The 14,896-nt window shown below is 62.6% G+C and overlaps 1 protein-coding gene across 5 annotated transcripts in view; it reads left to right on the top strand.

Annotated features, from left to right (window-relative positions):
• The window catches only part of PWWP2B (PWWP domain containing 2B), a 32,824-nt gene that overhangs the window by 770 nt on the left and 17,158 nt on the right, over window positions 1-14,896 (top strand). For 2 of the 5 annotated variants that reach the window (XM_036439281.2, XM_036439282.2), the window contains exon 2: window positions 5,790-7,132. In XM_036439281.2, the coding sequence (XP_036295174.1) occupies window positions 5,790-7,132 (1,343 nt within the window). Of the gene's footprint in view, window positions 1-4,703; window positions 4,723-5,789; window positions 7,438-14,896 lie in introns of those variants that run through there. The other 3 variants (XM_045582165.1, XM_045582166.1, XM_036439280.2) reach the window with 3 other exon arrangements.

The raw sequence follows: 14,896 nt of genomic DNA, 5'->3' as shown, positions 1-14,896 counted from the left end.
CCATAATTACCGCACTTTTCTTTGTTGGACGCCCTGTTGAATTGGGCTGTTTTGGAAATTGTCATCCGTTGGGGGCGGGGGCAGTGGGTCCAGATGCGCAGGACTTGCCCTGTCAGTTACTCACCACCGGGGCTGCCCGGCGATGTCACGCCGCCCCAGGCTCCTCGGAGCCACTGAGGCCGAGGGTTAGATTGGTGACCAGCGGTCAGGTCCATTTGAGAACACCGTGGGGGTGGGGGGAGCCCCCTGCGGGGCTGGAGGGGAGGTTTCTCCGGAGCAGGGTCCCCCGCAGGCTGGGGCAGGTCCTGGCGGAGACGTGGAGACACGCACCTGTGTGCTGCAGGGCCTCCGCTGCAGGAGTCTCCTGGATACCGTGTCACATGGCGCTGAGCTGTCGGCAGAGAAGTGATGAGGCATGCACCGGGCCCTGAGGTCTGGGCGCTCCTGCTGGGCCTCAGGTTGAGTGTGGGTCCAGGAGGAGCCGCTGTCCTCGCAGACGCCAGCCCCTCCCCCCCCTCCCCGTGGAGCAGCCGGGTTTTGCTCCCGTGGGGTGGATGTGACCGTCACTCTTCCACGCTCACCCTGCTGGCATTACCTCTCATTAGATGTGCCAGAAGCCATTTATGCACGCGTCACATGACTTAACATACGGCCTCCCGGTGACTATTGTCTTGCTTGGAGTTGGCTACCACGGAGAGCTCAGTGGAACCGAGTGCCACTTGGGGGCTGCAGCCTGGCCACCTGCAAGCTGCCAAGCATGTGCCCCAGGGCGTCCCCTGCCATGGACTGCCACACTTCTTCCCTCGGGCGGGGCTGCAGGCCTGGACCCGTCCCTGCGCCTGGGTCTGTGCAGGGCTGCACGGCCTTGCCTCCTCAGAGAGGGCCACTTGCAGCAAAGGTCCCCCCACCCCATGATCTGGGCTCCCTGACAGGATAAGGAAGGCTCTGGGGCCACCCTGACTCAGAGCTGGGGATGTCTGCAGAGGCAGTAGGCGCCCTCCCTCAGGCCCGTGGCTAACTTGGGTTTGCAGATCCACACGTCCCCACCCCCTTCCCCACTGACTCTGGGAAGGAAGCAGTCCCTGCGGGGATCTGGCAGCTGTAGGACATGTGGGCGTCAACCCTCCTGCAGCCACGTTGGGCTGTAACCAGAGCTGCCCACAGAACCAGGAGCTGGGCCTCAGTGGACACAGCTCTGCTCGGCGGGGGACTCTTTCTGACTTGCGTTGCCCCCTGCCCTGCCCTGTCCTGGTGGAGGGTCTGAAGGTGAACCTGGCCTCCTGGCTCTTCCGCCCTCTGAGCTTGATCCTAGACCAGTGCCACCGCTTTGCCACCTGCCCACCTTGGCCTCCTCTGCTATCTCCCTGGTTCACCTGATTCCACTTCTCTGCCCCAAATATTATGATTGCTGTTAGGATTGTACGCTCATGTTTACAGCCTCCTGCCGGGCAGGGTCCAGAGGCAGCTGACACCCTGGCCTGGGTGATTCAGACAGTAGGGGTCTGGCCTGGGGCCTCGGCGTCCACAGCACCCACCTGACTTCCCTGGTGCCAGTTTCTTCTCCCTGGTGTCAGTATGTGACAGTGGCAGGGCTGGGTGTGAGCACTGATGAGCATGCGTCCCTCATGACTGCCATGTTTCAGCAGCTTCCTGGGTGCCCGTGCAGACCCGGGGGCCTGGGAGCCCTGTGCAGTCGCTAACCCCAGTGTCTGCTGGAAGGGAGCCATCCCCTGGGAGGGGCCATTCCACAAACTCCTGGTCTCCCTCCTGTAGGGGGCCCAGCAGCCAGTGTTAATGGTTGGTGTTTGGGAGGTGGGTCCCTCCCTTAGGGCCCTGGGAGGCTGGTCCTCTTCCCTGAAGGTTGGCAGAGGGGAGAGGAGCGGGCAGGCCAGGAGAGCCTCAGCAGGTGCAGAGGTGGGCTGCATGCGGAGTGCCTCCACCTGTCCGTCGTCCATCCGAATTTGCAACGTGCTGCCCAGCTGCTGTGTGATTTGAACCAAGATCCCCAGGGGCTCAGAGTGCCTGCCGGCTCATGGGTTTACATGCATTCATCCTGTGTGCCAGGAAGTGGGCTGTCCAGGCAGACTACTGAGAATGGCCCTCCCAGCGTCTCCACAGGCACAGCAATGAGGCAGGGGGCCCAGGCCTGCCTCCAGGCTGGGTGCGGGGCTCTGTGGGCATTTTGTGGGTGGTTTGGGAGTACACCCCTAATTGAGGATCTCAAGTGGGGTGGCCCAAGGACAGCAGAGGCTCAGAGTGGTGCAGGGATGGTCTCACAGACAGTGGGTTTGAGGGCCAGCTACTGGCCAGGCCTGGCCAGCCCAGAGCCTCCAGCCTTGACCTCCAAGCCGGTGTTGCTCAAACTCACCCAGGGAGCCAATAGCATGCAAGACTCTTGGGCCCTCTGCTGGAAAGGTTGGGGTTCAGGCCTTTGTGACCCACATTCCACCCTAAGGGGTTGGGACCCAGGCCTCTGGAGACTCGACCAGCCAACAGTCTCTGGGCAGGAAAGCACCCAGTCCATGCTGGGCACACCCACTGTCCAGAATGGAGACTTGGCCGCTGCTGGCTGCTCCCGAGACAATTCACTGGACAGATACCTGGTCCAGAGCACACTGCGTGCACCCTCCCTGCCCTGGGAGGCTAGATGGACGGAGAGTGAGGTGTCCAGTGTGTCATACGGCGGTAGACCTACCGCCAATGGGCAGGGGCCACTCAAGGGGCCTGATCTCCGGAGCTTACGCCAGCAGGTGGCAAGGGGTGTGGGCTGGGGCCTAGCCTCATGCTGCTGCGGGAGTCCTCAGGGGCTTAGAGAGGATGTAGTCAGCTGGATTTTCTTGAAATGACGCTGATGGTTATTAAACCTTTTAGTCCAGGACTCTGGGGCCAGCTGTGACCACCTGGTCTTGTGGCTGTCCCTGATGACCCGGAGGAAAGAGGGGGCCCCCTGTGTGGACACCAGAGTAGCCCAGACTGTGACTTCCCCTGCAACCTGTTTTCCTGATTTCCTGAACAGGGAGGGACCCAGAGGCCCCATGCTGTAGCAGACCTGGTACGCCTCTGTCCCGGGCACAGCCCTGTGGGAGGGGCCGGGCCCTGTGGGTGAGCCCTAATCCCCAGTGGTGCCAGGCCCGGTGCCCCAAGGTGCAGTAAAGGTCTTCCTCTTGGGGCCAGGCTGCCGAGGTCCTTCTGGGGAGAGAGGCCTGCAGGCAGCAGGGCTGGGCCGCCCGGCTCTCTGGCCTCTCTGAGCCTCACTGTCCTCTCTGTAAACTTGGGTGGCGGTGATGACGTGCCCCTCGTGGGGCTAGGGAAAGGGTGTGGGAGCTGGAGGCCAGCCGCCCGGGCACCTACCCTGGGATCCGCAGCCAGGGACCGAGCCTTCCTGCCCCACCGGCCGCTGTTTACCCACCAGGCAGTGGTGGGTGTGGCCTGGGCAGGGCAGCAGCTCCGGGAAGGAAGTATGGCTGCTTGTCATGCCAGAGTCACGGGGCCTTCCCTGTCGGCCGTGGGGCCCTTCCACAGGGCTGCACTGCTGTCCGGGAGGCGCCCCTCATCCCCCGGCCACGGCTCTGGGCTGAGGGGCGTGTTTAGGGAGGGCCGGGGCACGTCTGTTCCCTGGCCCCGGGCTCCAGGCACCGGAAGCTGCTTCCGAATGTGATGAGCCGGGCAGGGAGGGTTCGGCTGCCACTCTGGCCTGTGCCTGGGAGGTGCCAGCCAGCTCACCCAGGGGCCCACTCGGTGGGCTCTAGCTCCAGTCTGGGTCTCTGGCCAAGGACCCTGTATCCATGCTAACCATGCAAGGTCCCCCCCGAGGGGCACGTACCAGAAATGGGCGGCAGAAACCTCCCTGGACTGAAGCTGTGGGGACTTCAGGGATGGGGCCAACTTGCCCTACACCCCACTCTGCAGTCTGTACGTGGAGAGATCACCCAGGAGCCTCGCACCCTGGGCTGGCCGGCCCAGGGCACGGTCTGTGCATGGGTCCTGCCGAGGAGGGCTCTGCTCCAGCACAGGCAGGTGGGGTGGGGTGCAGGCCAAGGGGTTGGGGGCATGTAGGAAGTGGAGGCCAAGGAAGGGGTGTGGGCTGGGTCTGAGAGGGGGACAGCACAGGGGCCTGGGAGAGTGGCTTAATGAGGATGCCGATGAAGAGGAGGGTGTCAGAGTGGACCCCAGTTCATGGTCCGAATGCCTGTAAAAGGGGCAGGAGTGGGTTTTGGGGCAGGCCTCGGGAACAACCCTCCCATTCAGAGGTGTGGGGTGGGCCCTGGTCTGTAGGTCCCCCAGACCATGGACCCCCTGGATTGATAGGAAAAGTAAGAAAGTTAAAAGTGTGTTTTGATTCCCAGTGGTCTTGAATTAGACACAAACTGGGCAGTGTTCTGAGGCCCGGGGTGCCCTCCAAGTTCATGTCCTCAGCATCGTGCAGTAAGGACCATGGGGAGGGGACAGCCCTGGGGTCACGCATATGGCCTGCTTCCTGGGGCCTTGTCGGGGCTCTGAGTTCTGTTTCTGGGGTAGCCTGCACTGAGCTCCTGGCCTGTTCATGTCCCCGTCCGAGGGTCTGGTGAGCCGCCCGGCATGCAGGACATGGTGACGTCATGCATGGTCAGCCCCTCTGGGCACCCCTAGGTCGGGGAGACCAGTCAGTGGAGAACATCTGCAGGTTGGGAAGCAGCAACGTCATCTGTCTTTCCTTCTCTCCGATTGAGTTCGGAACGGAAGGTAACAATGCCACGTTCCAAACCCGGTTCCTTAGAACTCGGCTAAAAGTCTATTTTTGTGCTTAGCAATAACAGCTTTTAGCTAAAGCAGCCTTTAAGTCACGTTTGTTTGGAAGGAATGTGTGTCCGCGGGGAAGGGAGGTGTGGACTCTTGGGGCTTGCTTGTCGCTGTTTGCAACAATGTAGGTGTATCCAGGCTGCACCCTCAGGAGCTGTGAATCAGATGCGACTCCTGACCATCACAGCACTCCGCCTCCAGAATGGTGTGGCGGTCGGGCCTGGGGGTGACCCTGTGTTCTAGAAGGCACACTGCCCCCCACCCTGCCCCCCACTTTCAACAGCACAGCCCCTGAAGCCACTCGAGGTGCGTGGCTCAGTGCTCCTGGGGAGGGAGCAGGCCCGCAGGTCAGCTGAGGGTCTTCATAGGAGGTGAGCCTCCTGCCTTCTCGGGTCCACTTCCTGCAGGTCACGTGACCTTGTTGGTTCTGGCTGCTTCCTGTGCTGGCTCTGGGGACCAGGCAGGAGGGGTCCTTTCAGATGGTTGTGGGCAAGGGTCGCATGGATGATACCCTCATCGGAGGGCATTGGAAGCAATTGGGCACCTCAGGATGGAGAAGGCCACCTCCAGGCCCAGGGCACTGGCTGACTCCCGTCACCAGAGGCAGTAGCTTCGGCCAGCACCCCCAGACACACACCAGGCGCCTGGAACGGGATCCTGTGGCTGTGCTGAGCCCTGGGCCTGGGGATCTTCCCTCTGTGAGAAGAGTGAGCAGGCGAGCGCTGGGCCTGGCTCCGTCCCCAGTCCTCGGGCGCTGGGTCCTGGGCGATCTCCTGCTTTGATCCCACGTTGCTCCTGTTGCCAGGAACTGAGATGTGGGCATTCGGTGGCCTTGGTGCTGGTCTGGGGACTTCATGAGCTCACACCTCCATCTGGGAGGCAGGGGGCCCCCACGCACGCTGGTGAGAGTCCCAGGTGAAGGTGTGAGCACCCAATCCTGCAGAGCCTGGAGGTGGTAGGCGGGGGGGCCCATCGCCATCCTGACTGTTCTTTCTGTCTCCCCCTGCCAGGTCTGGCCTCTTCGGCCTGCCCCCGTCCACTCCACTGCCCCAGGCTGAGGACACCCCTGTCAATGGCTGCCAGGACCCAGCGGCCACCGAGGGGGACCCAGAGGCGATGCAGCTGGGAACAGGCCCGCCGCCTCCGCCGCCTCCGCCTTCCTGCCCTGAGCCGCCCCCGCCCCTGGCGCCGCCGCTGCCCGCCGGAAGCCTGCCCCCCTTCCCGCCATATTTTGAAGGCGCCCCCTTCCCGCCCCCACTCTGGCTGAGGAACACCTACCAGCAGTGGGTGCCACAGCCACCCCCCCGGACCATCAAGAGGACAAAGAGGCGCCTGTCCCGCAACCGTGACCCCGGCCGGTTGGCCCTGAGCCCCATCTGCCTGCGGCCGCGGCGGGTGCTCTGTGAGAAGTGCAAGAGCACCCTGAGCCCCCCGGAGGCCGGCCCCGCGCCCCCGGCCGCCCCCCGGCCTCGCCGGAGACTGGGCAGCAGCTCGGACCCGGACAGGGAGCTCCGCAAACACGGGGAGCCGGACGGCGGGGGTGACGCGGTGGCCTCGGCCGCCCCCAGGAGAAGCAAGAGGGAGAGGCGGGAGGAGGACCAGGCGCGGGTCCCGCGGAGCCCGGCCATCAAGATCTCCTACAGCACGCCGCAGGGCAAGGGCGAGGTGGTGGAGATCCCCTCCCGCGTGCACGGCTCCCTGGAGCCCTTCTGCCCCCCGCAGGCCCCGCAGGGCGCCCCGGACCCCGAGGCGGCTCGGGACAGGCCCCCCGACGGGCCCTCCGCCTCCATCCCGAAGCTGAAGCTGACGCGGCCCGTGCCCCCCAGTGCCGACCTGCCGCCCCCCAAGATCCGCCTGAAGCCCCACCGCCTGGGCGCCGGTGAGCAGGAGCCCGTCTATAGGGCTGAGCTGGTGGAGGAGCTCAACGGCCGTGGGCACGGCGCCCAGGCCAGCTCCCCTGCCCGCCCTGCCTCCGGCTCTGCCCACGGGGGCGCCCTGGCGGACATGTCTTCAGGAAGCTCTGGGGAGGACGAGGACTTCAAGACGGGTCCCCAGGGCAAACATGGGCGGGACAGCCTGGCCTTTCTCGCCAGCTGCCCGGGGAGCAGGACAGACTGTGCCCGGGACTCGCTGTGGAGTGGCGACAGCCTGGACGAGTCCAAATCGTCCAGCTCGGAAGTCACGTCGCCGGACACGTGCGACCTCTCCTCTGGCGACGGGGTGTCGGTGCCATCCACGTCCAAGCGCGCGGGGCAGACGGTCCCGCCCCTGACGGTCAGGCTGCACACGCAGAGCATCTCCAAGTGCGTTACCGAGGACGGGAGGACCGTGGCCGTGGGGGACATCGTGTGGGGTAAGATTCATGGTTTTCCTTGGTGGCCAGCACGTGTCCTTGACATCAGTCTTAGCCAGAAGGAGGACGGGGAGCCCTCCTGGCAAGAAGCGAAAGTCTCGTGGTTCGGTTCTCCGACGACATCGTTCTTGTCCATTTCCAAACTCTCCCCTTTCTCTGAATTTTTCAAACTGAGATTTAACCGTAAGAAGAAGGGGATGTATCGGAAAGCTATAACCGAGGCCGCCCATGCTGCCAGACACGTGGCCCCCGAGATCAGGGAGCTCTTAACCCAGTTCGAAACGTGACAGGGGCTCCCTGACCAGGTGAGTGTGTGCGCAGGGTGGCCACCCTCCACCCTCTTGGCCATCCCCAGCTCGCATCGGAGAGGCTGCCCCTCTGCGCTGGGCCCTGCGGGGGGTGGGGAGGTCTCCTCCCCCTCTGCCTCACTGCCCTGAAGGGGGCCGTCCGGAAAGCCGCCCTGCATGCTGGCCGTGTCACCAGCTTTTCAGAGCACAGAAGACGTGCCTTAGAAGTAGCCAGCCAGCCGCAGCTTGTTCAAAGAACAGAGTTCCTGGGGGTTTTGTGACCATTTTTCAAAATGCTCATACAGGGGTTCCTTCCTCTGCCCGCCTTCAGCAGAAGGGGGGTCCATTTTTTTTTTAATCATATTTTTATTGATTTCAGAAAGGAAGGGAAACAGAGAGAGAAACCCATGATGAGAGAGAATCATGGATCGGCTGCCTCCTGCACGCCCCCTACTGGGGATGGAGCCTGCAACCTGGGCATGTGCCCTTGACTGGGAATCGTTCCTAGGTCGACGCTCAACCACTGAGCCATGCCAGCGGTGCATTTTTTAAAGGTGATGGTTTTGACTGATCTGGAGAGTGCAGGGAGGGGTTCCTCTTCTGTCACCGTTCGGAGGGAACTGGTCTTCCTCTTCCCTCCTGCTCCCTTCAGGTCAGGTGTTGTTCTGGGGTCTCCACTTGGCAGGAAGGACCAAGGTCATTGAGCTGCCTACCCTCAGATGCAGCCCCACCCCTCCACCTGGTGCCAGGGTAGACTCTCCTCCGTCTGCAGGTGGCTGGGTGCTCCAGGCTTCTGGAGTGGCTCTGGGGTGAGGCTCTTACGCTGCGTCTCTCCCTGGGATGACTGTCTGGCCATGCACTTTAGAGACTCTGTGAGCTGGGGACTGTCACCATGTGGGGCTGGAGGTGTCACTAATGGGATGTCTGTGGTCATCACGTGTGGTATTGGGACATGCATGGCCAAGGGGCGGAGGCCACCTGCCACGAGCCACTCTTGGGCCCCCAAGATGCTGGGCGTGTCCCCATCTGATGGCCCCCACCAGCTGGTGCCTGGGTGATGGGGTGTGTCCGGGGGCCCCTGGCACTGCTAAGGACAAGAGGAGTCCTCTACTTCTTCCTCGGTCTTCGTGACCTTCAGATGACCTTGTCTTGCCTGGCCTGCCTGCTCACCCACCCATCTATGCCACAGTTTCCCAGGTGATGAGCCATCAGGCCTCAGCAGGGCCAGCTAACATAGGCTGGGGGAGGAGTTTGTGGGGCACCTTGTGCAGCGGGGATCCAGGTGGAAGCCATGCTGAGGGACTTGTCCCCACCCTGGCTCCCCATCTGCTTCTTACATCAGTCCTGATTACCCCGGAATTGCTCTCAGGAGTTTGGGCACAAACCTCTCCTCTCCCGAACTTGGCACATCTCCCGCCGGTTCTGGGCCTTCCTGTTGGGTGTGGGCATGGCCTCAGCCTGGCAACGTTGTGCCAGCAAAGATCTCATGTGAGAGCTCCCCACGGGCAGGGTGGCAGGCATGATTGAAGGGGAAGGTTGCTGGGAAAGGTCAGCTGCCCTCCAGTCAGCTTCTTAGGCTGCCTTCCTGCTGTGGCTATGGCTCCGCGGGGATCCCTGGGCTGCGTGCACATCCTGCTGGCCTGGGGACATCCCCAGGGTCTTGTCTGTCTCTGTGCTCTTTGCCACCTTGACCCACCCCTCTGCTCACACGACGTCCATCCTGCTTTTGGCTTGCTCTGGAGCCCAAGCTGTCACTGAGGGGGGGTGAGTAGGTCAGTCCTCAGAGTGACCTTCAGGTCCCAGGTCATGGTGAGCAGTTACGGGGGACGAAGAGTCCATGCAGCATCAGCCCAACGGCAGCTCGGCCCTGGAATCAGCCCCCAAACCCTGCTCAGGGAGCCCCCGTGCTGGGAGAATGCCACCCACTGGGTTGGGGGCTGGCGGCTAGTCAGGAAGCAGGAGGAAGAATCTTGCTGGGCAGGTTTGCCTGCTGAGGGCCTGTGCCCACAAACAGGCCTCTTCTGAGGCTCATTCTGGGCTCTGATTCTGGGGCTGTGCCCATGCCCCCCAGCAGTGTGCACAGCCCTGGGAGCCTGGCCTGCTGGGGTTCTCTCAGCCCCAAAGCACCAAGTGATTCTGCCCGATTGGCTTTTGGTCTCATGTCTGAGGATTAGGCTGTGAGTGGAGGTCTCCACCAGGTGGCTGACTTGCTGTGACCCCTGAGCCTCAGTTTCTCTCTCTGCATGGGGTCAGTGGCCTCCTGGTGGGAAATTTGTTTTGTAGCATCAGCAGTGCTATGTGCTGGGGCCACCCCTCTGACCAGCTCTTGAAGGGTAAACGGGAACCCCTTTTCCTGGGGAAGGCGGGCTGCCATGGGTGAGGCAAAGGCCAGGAGCCCTAGTGCCTCCCTGACCCGGCCGGTGAGATGCCATCCAGTGTCCAGCCCCTCTGGCCAGTGGGAAATGTTCGGGTTCCGTGTGAGCTGGGCAGGCCTCCCATGGAGCCCAGTGCCCAGTCCTTCCTTCCCCGCCCCAGCGCCGGAGCTGCTGGCGGGCAGGGTGCTTTCTGGGACCCTTACCGGGGAGACCGCCTGGCTGCCTCCAGGCAGGCAGCTCTGAGCGCTACATTTTCTACTTCTCTGGCCAGAGTGTCTTCGGGGTCTGCCTCGTTCTGTCTCACCTCCTGTGGCCAGTCACAGTGACCGCATTCTGGGTGTCTAGAAGCAGCAGAAATTAATTCTCGTGGTTCTAGAGGCCAGAGCCCAAATGAAGGTGTTGGCTGGACCCTGCTTCCGGCAGAGGCTTGGGGGGGAGGGGGTCAGGAGGGTCGCGGAGGGAGGGCATTTTTCTAGCTCTTGCGGGTCTCCAGGCGTTCCTGGGCTGGTGGCCATGTCACCCCAATCCTGGCCTCTCCTCTGCAGGGTTGAAACTCTCTCCATAAGGACCCTGGGACGGCATTTGTAGGCCCCTGAGTAACGTGGTCATCGCAGTCTTTCACACCTGCAGCACCTTCCCCGAAGGTCGCCTTCTGGTTCCAGTTTGGACCTGAGGTCTTGGGGCACACACACCTGCGCTCTGCCATCCACTCCGCAGCTTCGTGGAGGGCTGGGGCGCAGCTCAGAGGCCCCAGCCTCTTTGACAGACAGCCGCCTGGGCCCAGGGAGGGGTCAGAGGTGGTGAAGTGGGCGGGTTGTGTGCTGAGGGAGGGACCCTTTGTTCTGGAAGGATCGGGGTGGGGGTAGGGGGTCTGCAGCTTGGCTGTGCGCTCCAGATGTGGGTCCTCCCTCATCACAATGGCGCTTCCTGCTGGGAACTGATGATACAGATCAGAAGCATCAGCCGGGAACCTGGCGGTGTGACTGGCGGGGTGACAGACTCTGTGTGAATGTGGTGCTGCTGGTCAGACGGGGACCAGAGCGCCCAGCTCCTGCCTCCGGGTTTTGGAATGTTTTTTCCTTGAGCTGCGTGACCAAAACCAGCTCTCCTCTCCCTTCCAACTCTGAATACAAATGCATTTCTGCTTCCGAAGACGGCTTCCAGCTGACATCCACATTGCTTCCAGGGAGCCCAAGTCCTCCGGGAGGCTGTAATTATTTTGTTCCAGAAGGAAACCCAAGCCTGTAATTCCGAGCCTGCGGCGGGGGCTCGGGCCCTGTCCCACCTGCGGCTCTCGACACCGTCCTGCCGCCTCCGCCAGCCTAGGGAGGTCTGGGCGGCCAGTGGGGGCAGCGGGGCCGCAGGGGCAGGGGCAGGGGCACAGCAACGCCCAGCTAGTCTCCCCGGGGTGTTTGCAGTTGCTTTTCTGGGGACCAGTCCCTGCAGGAGGGGCTTTGGGCTGTCCTTGCCCACCAGAGCCGTCCTGCTGCTGAGGCGTTGACCTCACAGAGGAGCGCTTTGCCGGGGTCTTTATCCATCCGGGTCCCCACTACCTGCTTCAGATCCTCATCGCTGGCCCCACTGGTGCCTGCACCCCAGAAGGGGTCAGAAGTCCAAGGGCACTTACAGGGGGTCAGTCGCGTCCGGTCGGGACCCTCTCACGGGGCAGCAGTACGCTGCTAGGGACCATCTTCTTTGCAGCTGCCTGCCTCGGCCATGCTGGTCACCCGGGACTTCAGATACTGCCTTGCAGAAAGGCGGGGCGGGTCTGAGAGGGTCCCCGAACCCCTTCCAGGGCGACCAGTGAATCCGGCCTGAGCCTGTGCTCATTTCCGTCCATGTGGTGCCACCCCGCCCTCCGCAGGGTGGAGAGAGAGGCCGTGCCTTCTGTTTCCCAGGGCTGTGTTTGGGGGCCTTCGACGGCTCCCTGCGGGCTCTGCCCACACCCTCTGCCTGAGGACAGTGGAGCTGGGAGCCAGGCCCCGCACCTGCTCTGCTTGTCAGTGAGGCCTGGGGGTTCTCACTCTGGACCATGGCTGCTCATTTGTTTGCTCAGAAACCTCACTGATATCACCGTTCTCAGCACTCTGTGGTTTGGGGAATCGGGCCTTGCTAGTTCAGGTCTTAAGCACTGAGAGAAGCAGGCCAGGCGCCATCCCAGGCCCCTGTGCACTGGCTGGCCTCGCCCTCCTTCCCACCCAGTGTCCATGCAGCCCAGGCTCCTCGTGGGGGCAGGGGAGCCTTCCCTGGCACCCTCATCTTCTCAACCAGCCCCAGCTGGCGACGTGGGGAGGGTTATCCTCCCCAGAGCAGGGGTATCTTGGGGTGCTGGGGGGCTGTGTAAGGTGTGTGGCTCCCCAGGCCCAGGTGGAGGCTGGATGTGGTGCCATCTCCATGGACGTGAGGGGGTGAGGTGTCTCCTGCCAGGACTGGACTGAGCCTTGTATGTAAGGGGACTGAAGGAGAAACTCAGGGCCAGGGTCATGGAGGGGTCAGAGGGACCCCTGCAGATGGCCGGGGGATGGTGAGAGTGTCACTGGGCAGTTGGGTTGCTTCCTGGCGGGAAGCCCCTGGAAAAGCACCCATTCTCTGAACGGCTCCCAGCACCGCCCTTCCCACCATCTGCAAGGCAGGCAGGTGGCAGGCACAGCAGGGGCACCCGGCGGCTGCCCAGGCTGGCTGTGGTCAAGGGACAGGGACCTCCTCTCCCCGAGAGAGGGTCCCCCAGAAATTCCTGTAATTACAAGGGTGGGGTGCCTGGGCCGGCCAGGGAGGGAGGAGGGAAGTGAGTGGGCAGAGTTTCTGTCCCATTCTGAGGGCCGTTTCCTGGCCCATCCGTTAAGAGAAGCACGCAGGCTAATCCCCGGTCTGTCTCTGGGTTTCTAGGAAGATGTGTCCTCAGGGGCCCGCTGTAGGAGGCAGGGTGGGCGGGGCTGACCGAGGAGAGGCAGTCCCCTGCCAGGGGCTGATCTGGCCAATGTGTGTTTTTTTCGTGCGGATCTCGATCTTGGCTGATGGATGCTTAAGGACACCTTCAAAGGCCGCCCTGCAGATGGGGGCTTGGCAGAGTGACCATCTCCCAGGCTGTGTGTTTCCTTGCAGCCAGGCGTGGTCACCTTTATCCTCAATGAAAAGTGGGTGGCAGTGCCAGTGGCAGCTTCCTGTGCCAGCAGCCTTGACGGTGACCCCATTGCGATCTGTGCCCATGCCCCGTGGCCCCTCCTTACCAGATCACACATGCAGCTCCTGGCCATCCGGGAGGCCCCCCCATCCGGCACAAGGAGGCACGCATGTGGGGCTGCCCAGACCCCTGCCCTGTGTGGGTGTCGTCCCCACCTGGGCTCCTGCCTGGACGTCTGCCACCTGTCAGGGGTCACAGCTGCTTTCCCATGGGAGAGGTAAAAAGGCCGGGGGGGGGGGGGGAGGGGGATGGCTTTGTAGGAATGAATTTGCATGACAGGTTAGGACCCACACAGATGTTCTGTCAGTCGCTTGGAACCTGCTGTTCTCAGATGTGATGGCCGTGGCCTCGTCCACCGAGGGTGGGGGCAGTGGCGGTGAGGATGGGTGGGGCTCCATCCAGCTCCCTGCACCCATGGGTCGTGGTGTCATCCTTATCCGCTGCCCTGAGGCGCCCCCAGGTGGGTCTTTCTTCCCAGACCCCCGGCCAAGGAAGGGCTGCCACGCAGGGCCAGGCAGAAACCCTGCCCTCCGGTGCCTGTTGGGGCGGTGATTGCTCCAGCCTCCGGACTGCGCCCCCTCCCTGCTCAGGAGGGGCCGGGCAGAGTGGGTGCTTGGGCTTCAGCCAGCAGGAAGCCCTCCTATCAGAGGCCACGCACCTCAGGGCACGTCACTCCAGGCTGCCAGCCTGCTGTCAGGGTGAGTGCTGTGGTGGGGCCCCCCACCCGCCAGGCCTCAGGCCTCCTGGGGTCCCCTCTGGAGCCAGGCCTTCCCTGTGGTGACACCTGGATCAGACATCCGCCCCTCGGGACTGAGCGAGGGTCCGTGCCGGCTGAGCTGAGAGCAGCTGACCTTGGCAGGAGATGTCCTCGGCCCCTCCGCCTGGTGCCCAAGGTCATCCTGGGCCCCAGGAGCCAGATGGAGGACTCAGGGCCCAGATGGGCAGTGACAGTACAAGGAGGGGCCATCGCCCATGTCCACCCCGTCCCAGCGCCTTGTCCCACCTCCCCCAGGCTTCCCAGGTGCCCCCACTTGGGGCCAGGGTGGTCATCCATGAAGGACTGTGCTAGGCTTACACTCCTGCCTCGGCGTTGGGTGGTGCCTGGAGCCTCTGGCCAGGCATGGATGGGTGGGTGGGCGGGCGGGGTGCACACCGGACTGGCCTGGGGTTCTGGCCCATCCGCGCCGGGCCAGCGCCGGAGAGCCTGGGCCGCCGCTGAGCTGTGGGAGGCTGTTTGGGTTTCTCTGCTCATCCCTCCCGGAGTTTATGGGCTGTGAAGGGAAAGGGCCTGGATTCCCGCCGCCCGTCCCACAGCGGAGCAAGATGTTCCCTCGCGAATCTCTTCCCACTTACTCCCTGTTTGCATCAGTGTCGTGTGTGCTCTAACTTTAAAGTAACTAATGAGAGAATGTGTCTCCTTCTTCCCGAAGGATCCGCTTATTCTGCTGTCCCTTGTTTCATGGTTTTTCAATGTGGGCATTGTTCACAGGCTCTTCTGTGGAAGTTGAAACTTTTGCAATCTTAAAACTCGTATTCCTTGGCCACACGTGCCCACAAGCATAAGCTTTGGCCTCATCAAGATTCAGTGTTAAGGTAAAAATTGCAGCTTATCCATGTGGGTAATTATGAATATATTTTACTTCTGTTCAGCTCTGTTCTCTGCAGAGCTGACTGGCCTCAGTCTGTGGCTGCTTTATATCATTACACACACACACACACACACGAGGCCTGATGCACGAAGATTCGTGCAAGAATGGACCTCCCTTCCCCTGGCTGCCAACACTGCCTTTGCTCTGGCTCAGAGCTCCCTTTCCACCTTCCCATGCTGCCCAGAGGCCTGGAGCGGCTGGGATGGTGTGGAACACCTGCATCGTCGCCATGGTGATGGTGCAAGCATCCTGCACCCAGCCTCTCAGCACCT

Source organism: Pipistrellus kuhlii, unplaced genomic scaffold (genome assembly GCF_014108245.1).
Source record: "Pipistrellus kuhlii isolate mPipKuh1 unplaced genomic scaffold, mPipKuh1.p scaffold_m20_p_15, whole genome shotgun sequence".
Lineage (NCBI taxonomy): Eukaryota > Metazoa > Chordata > Mammalia > Chiroptera > Vespertilionidae > Pipistrellus > Pipistrellus kuhlii.
Note: the sequence above shows the minus strand (reverse complement) of the source record. Positions and strands in the feature narration are given on the sequence as shown.